The 20,551-nt window shown below is 37.8% G+C and overlaps 1 protein-coding gene across 4 annotated transcripts in view; it reads right to left on the bottom strand.

Annotated features, from left to right (window-relative positions):
- Positions 1-20,551, bottom strand: part of NEK11 (NIMA related kinase 11) — a 104,031-nt gene that overhangs the window by 78,334 nt on the left and 5,146 nt on the right. For all 4 annotated transcript variants that reach the window (XM_063325299.1, XM_063325300.1, XM_063325301.1 and 1 more), the window contains one exon: positions 2,948-3,113. In XM_063325299.1, the coding sequence (XP_063181369.1) occupies positions 2,948-3,113 (166 nt within the window). The remainder of the gene's footprint in view (positions 1-2,947; positions 3,114-20,551) is intronic.

The following is a 20,551-nucleotide window of genomic DNA, read 5'->3' as shown; positions in this document are numbered from 1 at the left end:
CTGGCCGCAAGGGACTATGTACTATCCAGGTGAGGGTAGATGAAGTACAGCACGGTCCAATCGCCGTTTGTCCCTGTCCCAATATGTCCCCTCTCACAATAACACATTGCCATGAAAAATGCAAGGAAAAGAATTGTTGGACCTACAGAGTTAGGCTAGTGAGTATCCTCTTAATTTGGGGGACATTACTGTCAAAATATCTAAGGAGGACAAAAGCTGTCAGATAAAGTACTACGTGTGCCCTCAAGTAACTGTATCAAGCAGAGAAGACTGGTCTCAATGTCTTAAAATTAATTTAACCTTGATTTTGCATCTAAAAAAGGAAAACAAAAATACATCATAAAAGATTTGCTGAAATACTGATGCCATGAAATTCTGAAGAAGTTTGTTAACCCAATTTTGCATTTTGGAAGGTCAGTATAATGAAGTTTATAAGGAATTTAACAAATAAAGTATATAGGGAATTTCCAAGATGCATTTTTGATTTAAATGTCAAGAGTATCAAATACACCAGTAACTTATTTAGAACAGCTTAGCATCTAGAGCTGATAATGTGAACAGGCACTGATTGCTTTAGTTATTCCTTTTGCTCAGATTTCCTTAGCATATGTGTACTCACTTCACAGCTGAGACCACAGTGAAGAGACAGAAATAATTGCTTGGGGGAAAATACAACTAGTTCTGGTTTATGATGTATTAAAATTATGCAACTATTAAGGTAGTTATTTTGTAAAAACGGTATTTTATTGAAGTCCAATTTATGCTACAATATTAAATCCAAGGTTCGTGAAGGAATTTTTGCTTGAAATCTGACTTCTCTGACAATATTTATATTGCCTGTAAGATTTTGATCCAGGATAACTGCCAAAGAGGCTCAACAAGATCAAAACAGAAAACATATACTTCTTTTCTATAATTTTGAGTGAATTCAGTTATACTAAAAGACGTCGAGCTGAGCAATGCAGACCAATGTTCTCTTGGTATAGCACGGTATAGCTGCATTGGAGGCTCACTCCATGCTATTCCATCAAGAATGAGCAAAATACTACGGCTAATGAATAAGCCACAGTACTTCGGAGAAAACAGAATAAGGCTCAGAAAGTAGTTCTGTTTCCATGCCAACTTAATGTTTATTCTTTTTTTTGAGTCTGCCCAAGAGTACCGATTACTGCCAATCTGGTAATTATTCTATGCGTGAGAAACTGAATGTATCAGACTTCCGAACAAGGATGAAGTAGCAATACATTTTTCTCATTCTCAATTTATATGCAATTTATACAGGCATTTTTTTAGCTGAAAAGATTCAAATCCCACTACATACAAAGGCAGGTTATAGATAAGTACATGCAAAAGTATACCTTCTGGAAATACTCCCACTAAAATAGAAAAGAAACTTTACAGCACTATGTGAACCCTTGCTTTACACTTTCCTTGTCTGAACATTCAATTAAATACATCGTAATTGCTAAAATGCAGTGATACTAAATAGTGTGTCCTTCTGGAAAATGTCAGAAGCACATCCTAGTGGACCCACTGTCATTCTGGCCTGACCTAGCAGACAAAACTGAAATGATTCAGCTGCACAGCCAACGCATCCATTTCCTCCTCTGTCATTTGCCTTGCTCTAATACGTTCTCATGTGTTTGAGTATACGACTCCCAGATCCTAGGGTAACTCCACACCGAAAGATTTTCACACAGGGTAGTTTACATTGCCTAAATAAAAAAAATCCCAAGATGCAGCAGCTTGTGATTACTATGGGGATTGCTATCATGCTCTTTTTTATTCTCCTATAACCTTATTCCAGATGAGGAAAAAAAAAAAAAAAAAAAAAAAGATAGAAAACTGTGCACCAAAGCCACCAGTCCAGCTCTGTAATGCTACTGGAAGAGGCTCCTTTATTCCTATAGGCTTAACTGATCTGGTGTTGGGCCACTTTCTACCACTGCTAGAGAGAAAACGAATCAGTGCACAGCAATATCTGGGCAGTAAGAATAATCCTTCAATTCTGAGCTCTGGATTTCCACAGAGACTTGGCAGTACCAAATTTCTATCAAGCGTCAGTTGTCAGACATTCAGGGAAATGACGCAAAGAGCTTCTGCATGGGTGTTAAAACAAATATTCAGATTGCATAACAGAATTGAACATTTCGTATTTAATTTTTAAAAATCCCAGCAGTAAATAGGCATTTAACTGTCATCAAAGAAACCTTCTAAGGAAGAAACGACTGGCAGGAATAGTACTTCTTTAATTACTCCCACCAAAGCCGAAATCTTGAAGAAATGTGATTAGCTAATACAAGTCTGATTGGTGGGCAGGTAACCCAGTAGTCCAGGGTCATTAGCTTCCAAAGCATTTCAAATGTCTAGCAGAGCACAACTGAATAGTCTGCTTCACAGTTTCATGAAAAGATCACTGTATGTATAACAGATTGTATTTTTTTAAAAACAGAACATCTATATTTAATACAAAGTAGGCACTTGTTTTATATAAACTCTTAAAAATCTGTCTTAAATATGTATAAGTTCTTATTTTAAAGCCTTAAAACAGATTGCATCAATATGTTTTTAAACCAAATGCTAGAGTGAAAGAAACTGGTAGCTATATTGTAATATATCCTGCTTTAATGTTTTTTGTATCCTCTGAACTTTGGTGGTCTTTGACTCACACTATTCTCCAGTTCATAAAGTCAATGCTGCTACCAAACTCATCATCCATGTGATCAGGCTTGAGCTTCTCTGGTTTGTCTGAGCTACGCGTCTCAGGTGAGCAGGTAACATCTCGTATTTGAAATATGCCTAATGAGTAGCAGGTGATACCACAAGTGAGAAATGAGAGTAAAATTCAAATGAAAACATTAAAGAAAACTGGGCTATGTTTCCTTTAAGACCTTATCTTAACACACACATCCTTTCAAGTTTCTTCAAAGCAATCTACAAGTCTCACCTCGCAGTATTCAGTGATAATGCAGAAACTATCTCGCTCCACAAAGCTTGCATAAAATTTGACAATGGCTGGATGGTCTAATTTGGAGAGTAGTTGTGCTTCCAGATTTGCTTCAACTGTTTCATTAGGCTTTAGGTCTCCAACAGAGATTTCCTTTAGAACCTTTCTGGAGGAAAACAAGAAATGTTTGTATTAAAAATAGAAAAACGGAAAAACACATAATGCTCAAAACCCCATCATGATTTCTTTAAATGCAAAATAATAACATTAACCAAGTATTTGGCAACATGAAATAATGAGGCAAATACGGGTAAATGAACAGAATGCATTAAAATGCAAATAAAAATGCTAGTCATCATAGCAATTAAGCAACATTTTAAAAATATTATTTTGAAGTATTTTTCCCCTACTGCACTCCCTACTGCACTGTTTTCTTCAAGACATATTTTCAGTGCTATGGATTAATGCATAATAATAAACATAAATAAAAAATCAAATCTAAGTGATTTCAAACCCACTCAGAGCATATGCTCAAGATTCATACATGAAATACGCAGTAGCAAGAAACTCTTTGGTTTTGCTGCTTCTGACGAAGTCTCTCCATGGAAGCGTCAGAAAAATCACACAGAGGGCTGTATTTCTGTGACTCTTCTTCTGGTGATAAAATCAGGACGCCTATTTTTTTTCTAAAGATCAGCCTGCCCTATACCCGAACACCTAAGTGGAAGGTGCAAATCTGGATTTGTGGCTGAAACCTAATTCTGCTGTTTCAAATAACTATAAATTTCAGAGTTTAATGTTTGTTTTGGGAGGCACTAAACCCCTAAAGCTGAAAAAAATTAAAGGGATTTTTCATATTCTTCAATTCCAACACGCGAACGTGCTGTAGGAGAAACCGTGGTTCAGACAGCTCTATACGGTACCTGGAGTTGGGGAGTTTACTGTTAACTTGTGCTGGAATAAAAAGCCCTCAGTGCAGGGCATTGTGAGGAAGCATATTTTGCTGGGATCTTCCTAATGAAATGTTTAAAAAAGGCATACATCACACAAAAGCATGCCATTTCCATCTACTTTACCAGACGCTGAAGAATGGATCATTGGTCTACGCCTGAAGTAGCCATTTGAGACTATTAGAGAATATCATGGTATTTTACTGCAACAAAGTGATGAATTTCCAATAACTTTTGAAGACACGGAAGGTAAGTTCCACACCAAAGGGATGTCTTCACAGTGCTTTTAGTAATTTCCCATTCAATACTACGTGGTTGTAAAGTCCTAGTAGTTAAAGATGACAGCAATAAAACCACAGTAATTCACTTGACCTAAGGGGAAAAAAAGCTGTATTTCTTCAGAGGAAAATTTCTTCCTAAATCTCAACCATCAGTTTCTGACTAACGATGCATGAATTTTTACGTAAACTTATCTAATCCCCATCTGGCAGTGTGACGAAAAAAACATGCCGTTTGATTTGCCTGCATCTCTACAGACATGCTTCATACTATGAAGACAGGTAATACCTACTGCAATCTTCTAATCTTCAATTGACACGGGGACATTATTCCTTCCTTCATATAGATCAAGTCACAGAACTGACAAACAGAATGGGTCCTTATTAAACCCCGCTTAACACAAGTTTCTTGTATACCCAAGACAGCAATAAAAGCCTGATGCGTTGATGTGTAGGGATAGCTTGTCATCTTAGTCACTCAGTGATTTCGACGTTGTCATCAGCTGTCAGACAAGACAAGTGTTTTTCTTATTAAAGTTCATTCCCAGGAGAACAAATCGGGAAAATGTACTTTTGTAAATAAGGTGTTGGTTTTCTGCAACACAATGCTAATTCATGCCCAGGACTGGAAGTCACTTGCATCTAGAAAGAAAACTTTTGCGATGCAATCGAGACGAAGCATATCTGCATGCCACGGGTATATGTGTGTACTGTTTCTGTATGTAGATAAGGTTTGATTTTAATTAGAGTTTAAGACGACAATCAGACTTTTTACTTTCTGCCATGCTTTTGATACCTACTTAAGTAAATGGGCTTAAAAATTATAAATAAAAATTCAAAAAACTCTACATTGATTAAGTATTGACAAAGAAGTTATGTCAGGGTCCCAGAAGTCTCACAGAGAAAATGAAGAATAGTCTCCAGATCTAAAGTGGCTCTTTTCTGACAACTTTAGAAGAAAAATAATGAAGCTAAAAGTCTCCAATCAGAATTTCTTCTATGTAAATTAACTATACTTTTCAATATATAAAGCACCTAAAGAATGCTTAAATTTACTCTACCCCATTTCAGTACTTAAACAAGTAACTTCTGCCCTAACAGGCAGCTAAAATGGGCATTTTCTGTGATTTACAGGACTCCAAAGATAACACAAATTCGGCATCCCTGTTGATGTCAAATAGGCTGATAGATCCATAAGCTGATAGTGTTTCTGCCTACCCAAAAAAAACCACATTAGTAATCATAAGAAAACAACAAACTTTTCTTAGCTAAACAATCCTGGCTGTGTTTCCCCTCTACGAAAAGAATCCAGCTCTACAGTTTGAAGGAGACAAAGTGTTTCTGTTTATATGATACAACCTGCATTTTAAGGTTGGCTTATAATAAAAAGTTATCTTTGCTCATATTTCACTCATTTTACTTGCGTATCATCTGATGAAAATCTGCATGGATCCAACAGCTTAGAAACATAAAGTTAGGTAACATAAAGTATTTTAAACAAACCTTTTGAAGCATGTGACATGAACATTTATTATGGATGTTGGGAATAATAGACCCCTGTTAAGATTTTGTCAAGACTCCATCTGGAGTAGAGATGTCCATCTGAAAGTCAAGTTTTTTCATAAAACCTGCCCCTATATTTTCTGCCACTTAGACTCAAGTGTCAAGTAGGATTTAAAAGGTCCAAAACTATTTGCATGAACTCAGAAAACATAGATTTAGGAGGCACGTACAAAAAAACAGGTAAAAACACTAAAATGTGGATGCTTTCCAGATACAATACTTAAAACCACCCCTTTTGATATAATGCTAAAGGAGATGTACTGATTCTTTCCTGTGAGGGTGGTGAGGCACTGGAACAGGTTGCCCAGGGAAGCCGTGGATGCCCCATCCCTGGAAGTGTCCAAGGCCAGGCTGGATGGGGCTTTGAGCAGCCTGGTCTAGTGGGAGGTGTCCCTGCCCATGGCAGGGGGTTGGAACTAGATGATCTTTATGGTCCCTTCCAACTCTAACCATTCTGTGATTACATAATTTAAATTATATACCCAGACACATAAGCAAATCATAGAATCATACAATCATTTAGGTTGGAAAAGACCTTTAACAACAAGTGCAATCACAAACCTTACACTGCTAAGCCCACCACTAAACCACGTCCCTAAAGATAAAATAAAATGTCTGAACACACAACTAGAAAACTTTGTTATAGAACTGCTAGAAGATATCCTAAACTTAAATACAGAGCAAAGGATTTTAACTGTGTGGAAAAAAAAACCCTAGCCTTGCAATTTAATGGTGCAAAGAAACTTTGAACTTCATCTTGAACAGACCACAACTGAAAGAGTCTTGTAGTGAATGCAATCACATTTTAAAATAATAAGCGCCAACTATCACTGTTTACATCCATCCTGGAGGAAGCTGGGTCTGCTACGTGTAACAGCATCCATCCCCCCCAGGGTGGGAAAACAACATGAGCGGGAAGCCCACTCCCCACCATACAGAAAGCAGCTGCCCTGCCTCCGCCGTGCCCGCGCCTCGGGAGACCTTCCCCGGGAACACCTTCTGGTTTTCATCAGCAAAACCTTGCTGGCTCGCATTGTCACGCTTTGAAATGCAGCCAGGCCAGCACACCATGTCTGAAAGCGCAATAATGTGGAGCAAATAGGGATAAATAGAGCAAGACTTAAAACAAGAGAAAAACAAGCACGAAGGTGGAATCCTCCAGGATACGGACACCCAGTGGGAATCCTTTTTGAGCTTTACTAGTGACTGACAATATGCCACAGCAGTGTTTATCTCAGTCTATTTGCACTGATCTAAAATTAAATGTTTTACAACCCATCTGGTATGTGTTTACATTGATGACATACTTTATTATTATATAATTTGGTTTATTGGATCAGAAGCAATACTTAAAAGAAGACAATCTTTCTCAAAATGCACTGCGTTTATTGAGTAAACTGCCACATGAATTATTGACTAGGTGTATTTGCTTGCTGACAATGAAGTAAAAGAAATACAACTCTTTCAATCTCAAGAATAAATAGGTAAAACTACCACAGAGCGGGTGTCCTCTGGGAATACATGATCAAAATTTGAAGGTTTTCATTAAACTTCATTTCACACAGGCAGTCATTCAGTTAATTGCAGCCTGACATTAGCAAGACCTGCTAGCAGGTAATCAGTGTGCAAAGCTGGGAATTTATCATTCCCAAGATTATATTTCCAAGTCATCCTGAATTCCATATGGAGAGTTGTGGCATAACCCATAACTGTCTATTGTATTTCTATCCACTCTGAACTTTGTAGGACTACCTCTTCACCCCGGTAACTCCTCTGGACAAGGATGGCCTGCAACTCTGTAAAAAAGTATCACCTTGCCTGCAACTGGATCTGAAATTGGTCATAAACAATAAAATAAAAGGAGTGCCTCTCTAATTAATGATCCCTTAAATTCTGTTTAGCAAACAGCAAACAGAGAAGTATGATAACACAAATGGGGACCAAAATGATGAACAGGCGACAACCCTCATGCAGAAGTCCTGTCAGCACAACAGCTTCCACCATATTAAAACTCTGGGAAATTCAATAACAAGGACACCATCTGCATACAGACAAGATGAAGCCACCCGTCACTACTGCTTCTCACAGTCAGTTGCTTTCTAGAATGTCACACAGTTGATGAGATTTGCACATTACAGCCAACAGTGTCGTTCTAAAATCCTAATTATAGATTTCTGTTGATAGCTGCCACACTGAAAATATATTCTGAAATTTAATTTTTGATATATAGTCCTGCCTGTCCCAAACTTTAATTGTTCTTTCTGTAGAGTTTACATCCAGATATTACAGATTCCCTTTGATTTGACATTCCGCTGTGCACATGAGGTACTCCTCATGTAAAGTTGCTTGCCCTCTGTCAGGCGTTACAGTTTCCTTACTTTTCCTTTCAGATCTCTCATGTTTGCACTTTCGCACATACAGTTTTTATTTGAAATTAAGATACTTTACTGATTTTATATGGCACCCTACTGCTTAGAATCTATTTGTCTCACTTAGGCTGGTCTCCTAGTTGCATTGTAATTTTCATCTAATCCTTACCCACGATACAAACAGTTATCCTGTTACTAATAATCTTACCAGATTTCTCCATCTGGTGTCAGTGACTGGCTTTCCTGCAGTTTACAGCTTAGTATCAAAAATTAAAATAATCATTCTTTACATTTTATGCATTATTTTTGGAGCTCCAGTATCTGCCTGGTCTGACAATTTAAAGACATTCATTCATCTAATGGGGAAAGAAGGAGCTGGTGAGAGTATGAAATGCAAAGTCAGCATACACAAATCAGTCCTACCAAGAACGAATATTTGGTTTTAGTTAAAGAAAGAAACACTCACAGTAAATTAAGAGCACTTGATTTCTGGGGGGGAATCAGGAAGATTACCATGCTTCCAATGAAAAACAAATGATAAGTGTGGTTTGCTGTTCCTACTTACATATATATGTTTACCTATTAGCCAAAACATTTCAAACCTGGAGTATTACTACACAACTTCTTAAATCAAATGTTGGGCTCCTTTTATCATTCCCATGGCTGTTACTAATTTATTACTTGAGCCATAAACCAATTTCAATTGTCCCACAATTCCTTAACTCAAATGCTGGGCTTCTTTTGTCTTTGTCATTCCCATGAACACTATTGATTTATTAGTAAAGCCATAACAATTGTCAATTATTGTTTTTTACTCTCCTCTAAAATAGCCTATTCATGCTGTTCACGAACATTCATAAACATCAAGAACTAATTTTTGCAGACAGCACCAAATTGCGCAGGAGTGTTGATCTGCTTGAGAGTAGGAAGATCCCTCTACAGAGGGATCTGGATGAGCTGGATTGATGGGTTGAGGCCAGTGGTTTAAGGTTCAACAAGGCCAAGTGCCAGGTCCTGCACTTGGGTCACAACAACCCCATGCTACGTTACAGGGTTGGCAAAGAGTGGCTGGAAAGCTGCCTGGTGGAAAAAGACCTGGGGATGTTGGTCAACAGCTGGCTGAATATGAGCCAGCAGTGTGCCCAGGTGGCCAAGAAGGCCAACAGCATCCTGGCCTGTTTCAATAATAGTGTGGCCAGCAGGACTAGAGAAGTGACTGTTCCTCTGTACTCAGCACTGGTGAGGCTGCACCTCGAGTACTCACTACAAGAAAGATATTGAGGTGCTGGAGCGTGTCCAGAGAAGGGCAGTGAAGCTGGTGAGGGGTCTGGAGAACAGGGCTTATGAGGAGCGGCTGAGGGAGCTGGGGTGGTTTAGCCTGGAGAAAAGGAGTCTGAGGGGAGACCTTACCACTCTCTACAACTACCTGAAAGGAGGTTGTAGGGAGGTGGGGGTCAGTCTCTTCTCCCAAGTAACAAGCAATAGGACAAGAGGAAATGGCCTCAAGTTGCACCAGGGGGGGTTTAGGATGGCTATTGAAGGAAAAATTTCTTCACCGAAAGAGTTGTCAAGCATTGGAACAGGCTGCCCAGGGAAGTGATTGAGTCACCATCCCTGGAGGTATTTCCAAGACCTGTAGATGTGGTGCTGAGGGACATGGTTTAGTGGTGGACTTGGCAGTGTTTGGTTAATGGTTGGATTCGATGATCTTTAAGGTCTTTTCCAACCTAAATGATTCTATGATATTCCCTGAGTTAACCACTAAGAATTCAATTGCTATCCGAGCACTATAATATCCATAGATGGATAAAATACAATTTCATTTTCTAAATAAGCACTTTAAAGAATTTAACAGTGCTTAATTTTGAATGGCGATGAGATTTCATAAATTTACAAGTGAAATGGATGATTCATTTTCCATTTCCATCAGCAAGTCACAATTATAACACCTACAAACATTTTTTGAGCTGCCTAATTTTCAAATGCTGTAACATATGCACTAACACTGAACAGTTCAGCTCATAATGTAAACAGTTTATGGTTATTTGAAAATTAACAGTTTCTAATTAGTATCCCAAAGAAATGAGAGTATATTTTCTGGGACAAGATCATGAAAGAGAAGACTGTTGAAATAAATTAGCTTCAAGTAATACAGCTTGTATCGTTTTCTTCTGCACTAAAATCTCATATATACAAAGGGGCACACTTCAAATTATTTTTGGTCAACCATATGTGTCAATGTTGGAAAAATCCATAATTATAAAGCAAAGCAGAGTACTTGTGTTATCCTCCACAGAACTGAACAAGCCATATTACTACTGCACAAAAGCATCCATTAACATTATTTATCTAGATATTCAATTGTCTTTATTTTGAATAATTCTTCAGGGCATTTTGGGTTGCCACCTACATTGATTTAAAATTACAAAATAGTAGTGGACATTGATTAATAAAGGAAGAATTTTCCTCTAAAACCATGTTTTTGAAACCTAGAATTTTTTTCCTTGACAGAAATGAAAAAATAAAATGTAATTACATTTATAGTCTATTCATACATTTCAGCTCTAAATCAAATACTAATTGAATTGATTGAACTGAAGAAATTTGTGTCTGCTCAGGAATATTATTAAAAATTATTATGGGGTACAGCCTAAATACCTGTGAATGTACTTTTTTTAGCAATACTACATCTCTACATGTTGCATTATCACCATCTACTGTTCATTCATCCTCTTTTCTACATCCTAGTCTTGTTTAAGAATGTAATTAAATGTCATGCTGCCACTAACCTAAATGGAATTTGAGAAGGAAATGTGACAAGGACTAAATAATTTGTTTATCCTCTGCATCTTTGAAGACTTAATTCTATCAAACATCAAATCATCTAAACCAGGCATTTGTCCATTGTGATCTCATTACACATACCTGGTACATTTCACTATTAACTTTTCTCTGCTAATTAACGTTCACTTTCAGAAAAAGGAGATAGTGTTACAGAACTAAAACTCGGATGCAGCGTTTTGTTTTCAAGTATTATAGAATCATAGAATCATTTATGTTGGAAAAGACCCATGGGATCATCGAGTCCAACCACCAACCCCACTCTACAAAGTTCTCCCCTCACCATATCCCCTAACACCACATCCAAACAACTCTTAAACACATTCAGAGATGGTGACTCCACCACCTCCCTGGGCAGCCTATTCCAGTGTCTGACCGCTCTTTCTGTGAAGAATTAAACATCTCACAATTGCCACGTTACACTTCTTCAACTTGCAAACTTGGGCTACAGCAGCTGCCAAAAAGAATTTTCCTTGCATAGGAGTTAAATTTTGAGTTAGTTTCAATTAGAAATTTTGAAGAAAGACCCTCCTAACACCTGATCCATATGAATCAGTTTACAGAAAGCAGAGAATTTTGAACAACACGAAGATGTGAAGGGAAACCAAACACACTAATAATCACTATAAGAATGCATTCCATAGAAATTCAACTAAAACATTTCCTCATGTAAAATTTAATTGGTTCTTTCCTGAATGTAAGTATATTTGTAAGCAGAATTATGTTTCTTTCAATGTTGCAAGGATATTTACGTCAATAGTATTGTCCCTTCAGTGGAACTAATTCCCATAAGTAATTTAAATACTAATTGCTGCAACTTTAATGAGAAAACTCACTCTTCCTACATGTCTCTTTCCAGCAGGCATCTCCTTCAATGTTTATTTCTGATACGCATTGAATTATCTATGGTACAAAAAGCGGGGGAGGGGAGATAGAGATAAAAGGACAGTTTATAGCTTTACAAAAGCATGTTACTAAATAGTCTACAATCAAAGGCAAAGGGAATCAAGCAACGCTGAGGAAATTAATTGTGTGTACCATCTATTGTTAGATAAAAATCTTTTAATACTTTCTAGCTCTCCTGAGTATGATACTGTGGTCTTAGAAATCAGTGAAACATGAGGAATTCAAAAATGAAGCAACTACCCAGCCATATCGAAAAGTTCTTTTAGAACATATGAAGGGCACACCATGCATGTAAGAGTAACAGCGAACTAGAAATTACATTTAGTAATGTGTCACATAAGCACAAAAAAAAAAGGAAAAAAGAAGGAAAAATACACTGACTGTCCAGCAAATCCAGAATTTATTCCACTCACTGCAGCAGTTTTCTCATTACAATGTACTGAATGCAACAAAGAGCCATAAGGCTCATTCTGCATAGAAGAAACGACAACATCCTTGATACAGACTTAAGAGAAAACACCTTGCCAACAAGGGTAAACTGCCACAAGATACATAGTTAGGCATATTCAAATATTGCAAAACCAAACTGTATCTTTGAGGTAAAAGTGGTCACATTTTGACCTCAGGTAATAAGGCAGTACCTCTCCATTTTCTTACGAAAGCTAGCTTACAAATGCATAAAAACCGAACATCAGTTTTAACAAAATGAATGAGACAGAAGGGATCTCAAGGCACTCGCTTAATTACAAAATCACTAAGTTCTGTTTCTGCTGTGCATCTCAAAGAACCAGTAATTTACCACCAATGCCTTAAGCACAATTCTCTGCTCAACGTTGAAAACTTTGAAAAACGATGAACTTAACCATCAGCACCACTCACTGCCTGTACACAAGATCACAACGTGGTGGGTGCTGCAGCACGGAGCTCAGCTCTGATGGAGATGAGATTTAGAGTAAACCCAAGTAATATTTTCTTTAAGGAACTCTGCCTACCGCTCCCATAAATTAAAGACCTAGTTGGAATACACTCCAGTCAAATGGACAAGTCCCACTGAAAATAAAAAAGTAGGCTACTTAGTCAAAGAAAGATATACTAAAAGCAGAGGGGGGTGGGGGAGAAAAAAGGAAAAAGGAAAAGGAAAAAAGAAGAAAAAAAAAGAAAAATCAATACCAATTCCACCAAAGCTCAAAAAGATGACTGAGCAGATGTAAAAGTTGTATCAGACGTGGCTGCAGAGGATTTTCACAGGCACCTATGTTACACCAGATGAATGAAAGGTCCTGAGATGTTCTGAATATTTGCCCTTTGATTTCAAAGAACACACAGAATATTAGGTTTTACATTTTTTTGAAAATGAGGGAACTAGAAATTTTAACAAAGGAACTGCTTACACCTGCAGCAAGGCTGTAGCTTTAAATTGCCAAATCCATCACCAGCATGGGCAGTACAAATCTCACATCCGTGCTCCAATGCCAAGCTACCCTGCAGCCCCCATTAGAGAATTATCCAGTCCAGGGACTTTCCAAACTTTCCTACACTGAGCTCTAAATAGTGCGAGACGGTCTATTTCTTGGATTCGTGTGTGACAAAACCATCAGTTCTGTTGTTCAACCAATTTCAGCAGAGCGTCCCTCTGCAAAGATGCAGGTGTGTTTGTTTCCATAGCTTCGTGGTAGCTGCATATAAGGGTAGGTTTACTGGAGAGAGGAACACAGAGCTGTAGTAGGCTCCAACGGTAGTGTCTGTCTTCTGTACCCGTATTGTACTTTGTCACTGTCACATTCTCACTGCAAGGCAGGTCTGCAGCTCCTTACCTCCATATGCCAAAGGTTGCTGAGAAGCCCTACAATGCCATGCTGGGCTGCAGGAGGTGGGGACTAAAGCATCCTCCCACATAGTCTCCAACGAGAACTGCCTTAAATGGCTCTGGTGTTATCAAACTCGTCTCTGAACCGGTATTGGCCTACACTAGAAATGCTCTAAACCAACTGTGGACAGAGCTGCAACTGCCTACCAAAACTGAAATATGTTTACAGGTTCACTCTCTGTCAACCTCCATTTGCAGGTGCACTCCTAAACTAAGGCACAAGAGCATCACCTACTGCTACAGAGGTTTCAGCAAGGACTTCAGTGCTTAGCTAGGTCCTGACTCCCACAGCATTGTTCACAGAATAAGAAAGTCATGCTCAGCCACTCAAGTGGAAAGCTTGTGAAGAATAACTTCTTAAACTGCTCTAGCTAAACCAGCAAGACCTCTCTGTCAATGTTCTTATTATCTCTTACCTGGGGCCAAGATCGACTGTACGCCTTAGTGGCGAAAGCAACTCAGCTGATACCCGGTAGCCAGAGCCTTACATGAAGGAGCAGAGGCACACTTGACTGAACCAAGCAAAAGATGGTTCACTAAGAAAAGCTTATTTAAAAATAGGCAGCAATCAGGAAGGCCCCATAGGAAATGTGCCTTAGTTCAGTTTCCAAGGAGACCATGAATATCTGTTCACATATCTAAAATGACCTGATGGATTATAGTTCTAATTTCTAGTTTTTATTATTAAAAGAGGGAGACGAAAAAAGGAAAGCGGCATAATTAGATGAACATACACATGACAACTGGCAAGGAGTCATTTGTTACTGTTTTAATCAATTCAGTATCAAATGACCATTCCCTTGGAGTACCTTCAGAGAAGCAAACAGGCAGCAAACACAGGGATTTGACGACACAGCAAGCTGTTGATTGTCACTTGGATATTTGTAAGTTACAAAACTCTTCCACCTTTAGATTTTATTTCATTTGTTATAAGAAGTCATAAATAATTGAAAGTCATGTGATAAATTATTCAGCTAAGCGCACAGTTTCCAAGGAATCATAGCATGAGTCTGGATTAATGGTATAATGCAAGTCAGTCGCAGAAGTTGAGCTGACACCCCACAATTACCACACACAGGAACAGTCCAGGGAGTCTGGCGCTTCTCAGCGTGTGCTTTCCACCACAGGGACGTATAAGTACCTTGTGAATATTTATGAACTAGAAGTCCCTATTGCCTACTGTGTACTGCAGCTGCTTGCCTATGCATGGTTCTGAATTAGTGAAACTTAACCCAGAGCTTCACTTGGCACAATTGATTAGGACATTCATTATCTATAAGCGATAGCGCTGTCCTTCAAGACGACTGCTGAAAGTAAATCTCTACTTTAAAAGATTTTGTCTTTAACCATAATTACCTGTTATAATTAACAGATAAACTACTCATCAGGGACTGGGATAGAAGTGACTGCAGGGGTATTACTGTTTGCTGTAAAAACGCTGGTACAGTCCTGCTACTTTTTTTATACAAACCAAGTTATCTAATTATTTTGGCTAGGTCTAGGTCCATGAGGTCCAGAAACAAAAGCCAACTCCTCAAAAATTGAGATAGACTTTTGCAAAATCATACGCAGCCAAGAATCTGGAGAAAAAAATTAAACATAAAAAAACCAAACCAAACAAACCCAAACACCTGCAGGTGTCCTGCATTTTGAAGGTGATTTGTAAATTTAAGTAAATTTTCTCTGAATATACCAGTAAATTCACTTACTAAAATTCATATAAACTGTTTCCTGGACACAATATTGAAATGCCTTTCTTCTCTTCATCATTAGAAATTGCATTTGAACAGATAATTGAGACGGTAGTTTTATAAGACTGAGCTGCTAAATAAAAGTTTCACTTGTAACTTTGCCAATGAAATTGGCATTGTATTCACACATAGGTGTGACTTGAATTTCCTATCAAATAAGATCTAATAAGCTTCAAAGCATTTACATATTATATGTTAACAAAGAACTGACGGTAGATATTAAAGGTCAAGTACACCGGAGAGTTGCAGAATTCCTAGTTTAATTGTCCCACCAGCATTTCCAAATTTTTCCAGTTGTCTTAAGATTAGCAGCCTTGTCTACCAAGGAAAAATTGTCTCTAGCAATCACTACTCAACTTAGGGAGTTACCATCAAGTTTCAACCAAATTTGTCGGAAGGACAGCAATTTCACAGATCTTAAGACGACCTTATTTAGTGATCTAAGTAGGAAGTGTAAGAGCCTTAAATTAGTGACCGCTGGATCTCAAAAGTTATACATTGTTTGAGTTGCAAATGGCCAGTGCACATATACCAGTCATCTCACCTGTGCTCAGTGACCACCACAGGTTGACCTGTCTCTTTTCAAGCCACTAATTAGGGAATACAGGAGGAAAATACAAATATTGGAGGGATAAGAGAGGGAAGGGAGAAGCTGGAGCTATGATTAGAGGAAGTAAAAGAAAACGGCACACATTCCAGAAAAAGGAATGTACTCATAACACGTGTGGTGAAAAAGTAGGGCTTCCTGTGGTAGGATAAAGGGACAGAGGATGCAAGTCTACAGGAAAAGCTACGTTTCCTTCCCACCACACACAGAACAGCTTCTTTTCAAACTATAGAACTGACCACCATATTAGGCTCTACGTGAGGATCAAGCACCTACAGTGTAACTAAAGGTTCTGCTAATATTCAGCAAGATTAAGATATCAAGGAATGATTCTCAAGTAGGGGCCCAGTTATTTTCCAGGCACACCACAGCCTCACTACATGGACACAGGCAAACTGTTTAACCTCCCTGTTTATTGCCTTTGCAAACTGGATAAAAATGCTTTACACCTCTGAAAAGCGTTGTCAGGTCCCAGAATGGAAAAGGTGGTAAATGCATGTAAAGAGTCATTCTAAGTAAACAGTATTCCATAGTGGGCATATATGGGTCTAGAAAAGTGACTAACTAGTGCTGTTTTTTCCTTGCTAGGAACATTAAATTATACAAATTGTAAAGAAAAACTCCAGCTTCACTACTGGTGCAACTTATACAAAAGAAAGAGAAGAAAGTGAACAAAAATACCTAACAAGTCATTTTTACCCATATTAAAGCTACCATTTTTTCTTCTTAAAAGAGCCTAACCATCTAAAAATTTGTGACACTCCACTAATGGGCCACTACTGCTGTGCATCCCCATCTAGCATCCCTAAATTCAGTTAAAATCCTGGAAAAAATGATCAAATACAGCAAATACTTGCAGGAGCATCCAGTCCTTATTTGGATTCTAGTTACCTATTAGCTAAATCAGTTTGTAATTTGAAATGAAGATTTGCCAAAACTCATTTTAGAGACCACTAGAATGGAAAGGCAGTGTCAACATTAAGCAATTCAAACTCAATTCTAGTGAATGTACAGTATTTGGCTCAAAACCAGAAGATTTGCAAATATTTAACAGGGAAAATATCAAATAATACACAAACAAAGCCGTTCTGTGTAATCTGGGACTAAGCAGCTTGCTTTCGTACAAACATACCTCTTGTGTTTAACTGATTTTAGGGTCTAAGATGATATAAATTTTGATCACAGTTTCTTCCAAAACTGGAGGAAATTGATGAGCTCTCTCCTGTGTGGATTGTCTAGTATGTAAGAAATTTATTTCGTAGTGAAGAGTCTCCTAGGTTCTGGCCCTTCTCTTTATGAAGGCATTCATTTTGTTCTCTACTCCGCTGTCTGTTTTCACATAAGTTGCAGGAACTTCTATCTTTGATGTTTAATCCTGTCATACTTGGTGACAATCATCCAACAGGATCAAAAGCTCTTGTAGAAGATGTACAGCAGATGGCACAAATTTCTTCACAAACATGGAAGAAAAAAAGTCACCTTCCCTAGCCATAAATCTAAAATCAAGAACTTGCATTTTTCTTTTTAGGAAATTATTACAAAATATGAAAAAGTTATTCATCACATGTCTGCACAAAGCAGATATCTCAGAATGAGGTAAGTGTGATCCTGAACTCTAACAGCCAGTCTGAAACAACCCCATAGTGGCACCATCTCACTCCAGAACACTAATCACCGGTTTGGTTTTCTCCCTCTCCATTGTGGGTAATATTCCTTGGAACAACATAAAACACAAGCAATACAAGCAGAGAAGCTATTGTTCAGCAAACTTAAATGTCAACAGAACCTATGAAAGTATATATAAGAATACAGGACAACTTGCAACTATTATTTTCTAAAGGAAAATGGAGTTCATAGACACCAGAAGATGTATGGTATGAATAGGGATTTTTCTGGCCTAGACATTCAGCTGTTTAGCTATGTCTGTAGCTGGCAGCTGTTTACCAGCTACATATCATTTTCTACTTGAGACAGGATGGAAGGTAAAATTAAAATGAAAAAGGTTTTCAGACTCGCCTAATAAAAAAAGGCGGCAAAATTATAGATATCCCACAGGACTACGAACATAAAAAGTTACCAGAAAATATAATTTGCAAAAAGTACAATTTAGAAAGTGAAAGCAACAGGCAAGGAATATGTCATACAATGCAACATTTGAGAGGCACTTATAGTAAGAGACCTACATGTCCTACTATACTGGTAGGATGTCATAACCTTATTATTTTATAGTACACAACTCATCTATGTCACACTGGATGTCTCTGATCTAGTACATGCTCAGAAGGTCAGTAATCCTGATCCCATCCATACACAGAACTGGAGATCAGCGTGAAGCTGGCATGCACTTCTACAAGAGGCAGGTATTGCTGACCTAAGCAGCTCTGTGTGGAGAGTTTTATGTGAAATGAGTCTGTTAACTTGAGGCATGCCCCAAATAATCAACCCTCTCTCCTTCCCAGCTGAAGCAATTGCGTGCATAGCACTTCAGTCACCACAGCTATGATCCTTTAGGTGTAACAAAGTACAAGACATACCCAAAACCTATTTCTAAAATCATGCAAAAGCTTTGCTGAGCATACATGAAATTACATTATAACCATTGTTAGTCTCTGCACTAACTCATTCCGTAGACATTGCACTAATGGAAAATTGAAAAAGATATCCCTGAACAGCTTCTGTACCAATATCCAAGCTGTCATTATTCTTGGGAATTTGTATTCTTATGATTTATTCCTATGGTCTTTCACAGTGCTTTAGACTGTAGCAATTTTCAGGAAACTATCTGTGGCTGAGTTGACACTGTATATAACATTTGCCTAAGGGTGTTCTATATCACCTCTGAAACAATAAAAATAGATTTCTAATTCTGGTGAGATCATTTGGGACCTAAATATCTCAATTCCTTATTTTTCTGCCAAAGTGCTTTCAGAGCTGTATTATTTTTTTTTAAGGAGTAAGAAACATAACCACCTAATTTTTCACTTGAAAGTATATATATATACTTCCCAATAGAAAATATAACAGAATTAGTAACCAGTACAGTTCCATAAGAGAATATTTTCTGATTTGAAAGTAGTGTTGAGAACGTGACTTCTAGTATATTTCACCACCTTAAGAAACCAGTATTTTTTAAATAGAAGAAAGTGTCTATACTCTGTCTCTTTATGGTACTTGAGCTTTCATGTTCATCTGGTCCAGTATTTTTGTCATCTATTAGCAAATAAGAGATAGAAAGTTGGGGGAATCTGCTCTTCAATCCACTTTTGTGCCTCGGAAGGAATTAACTGCGATACACAGGTACCCCCTAGCGATGAAAGGATGAACTACAGCATTACACTAGCACTGAGGCTTGTTAAATACCGTTTTAGTCACAAAAAGACACTGATAGAACAAACAAAAATAATATGTTATTTCATACTCAGGCTCTGTCCTGAGGATGGCAGAGGACACAATCAGCCTCACCCTTAACAAACCACAGGCATGAGATGCTGCAGGCACTGAATGTTTGTTCAAAACACAGTCACTCAGAATTAAAGTTCTCCAAGAAAAATTCTAAAGAAAAAATAGAGATAATAACTACTTAAAACCAAAGCACACATTCCTTATTTTTGAGGTTTGGCAGCTTGTGCTATAGCAGCAAATGTGTGCAGACACACATTTCCCTATGCTGTTAATATTCTAAGAGTGAATTAAGTAAGAGCTGAATTCTGAAGGGTTTTATAAGCTCAGTTCCTGTCACCCTCTTTGCGTGATAAATTATTTTAACAGAAAAAGAAAATGAAAAATATTTTCTATTGTTTTTAATGAAAGTTTTCATTAAAAAACATTTTCGTAGCAAACCATATCTAAGACTAAGAGAGATCCAAAAGTTTTATAAAGCAGCTGGAAAATGCTAACACCTTAGTGGCCTCTAAACCTAATCCAAGGAGCTGAGAAGCTGTAAATTGATGTAGAAGGAAAACAAGTGAAAGAGTTCTGTCATGGCTGCACATTTATTAAAGCAATATCGCCAAGAATGCAACATCACAAATAGCAAAAGTGAGGCACAAATGAATCAGAAAAAGCTCTTTGATCACATAATTGCTCATTAATGTGTTCATCAATAAGGACCGACAGACCCCCATATTTAAAGGTATAATGTATTTCTGTCTGAAAAGCACATTGATGAGATGTTCCAGATTTTAAACAAAAAGCCTCACAAATTTTATTAGATAAAACCAAAAATATTCACATTTACATTTCACTTGGTGTAAGTATCAAACCAATAGACAAGCACAGTTCTACACAACAGGAAGTCCAGCCAGTAACGCATTACCCAGGCACCCAACTTTAAACTCAGACATAGAAATGTCAACACTTTGAAAATGTTCTTTTGTCTGTGTGGCTTCAGAATCCTAAAGGGTTTATCAACCAAACTGACGAGACCTGTCCAAATTCAGGCAGGTAAAAAAAAAATAAGATCAAGGTTTCCT

This window comes from Chroicocephalus ridibundus, chromosome 2 (genome assembly GCF_963924245.1).
Source record: "Chroicocephalus ridibundus chromosome 2, bChrRid1.1, whole genome shotgun sequence".
In the NCBI taxonomy this organism is placed as follows: Eukaryota; Metazoa; Chordata; class Aves; order Charadriiformes; family Laridae; genus Chroicocephalus; species Chroicocephalus ridibundus.
Note: the sequence above shows the minus strand (reverse complement) of the source record. Positions and strands in the feature narration are given on the sequence as shown.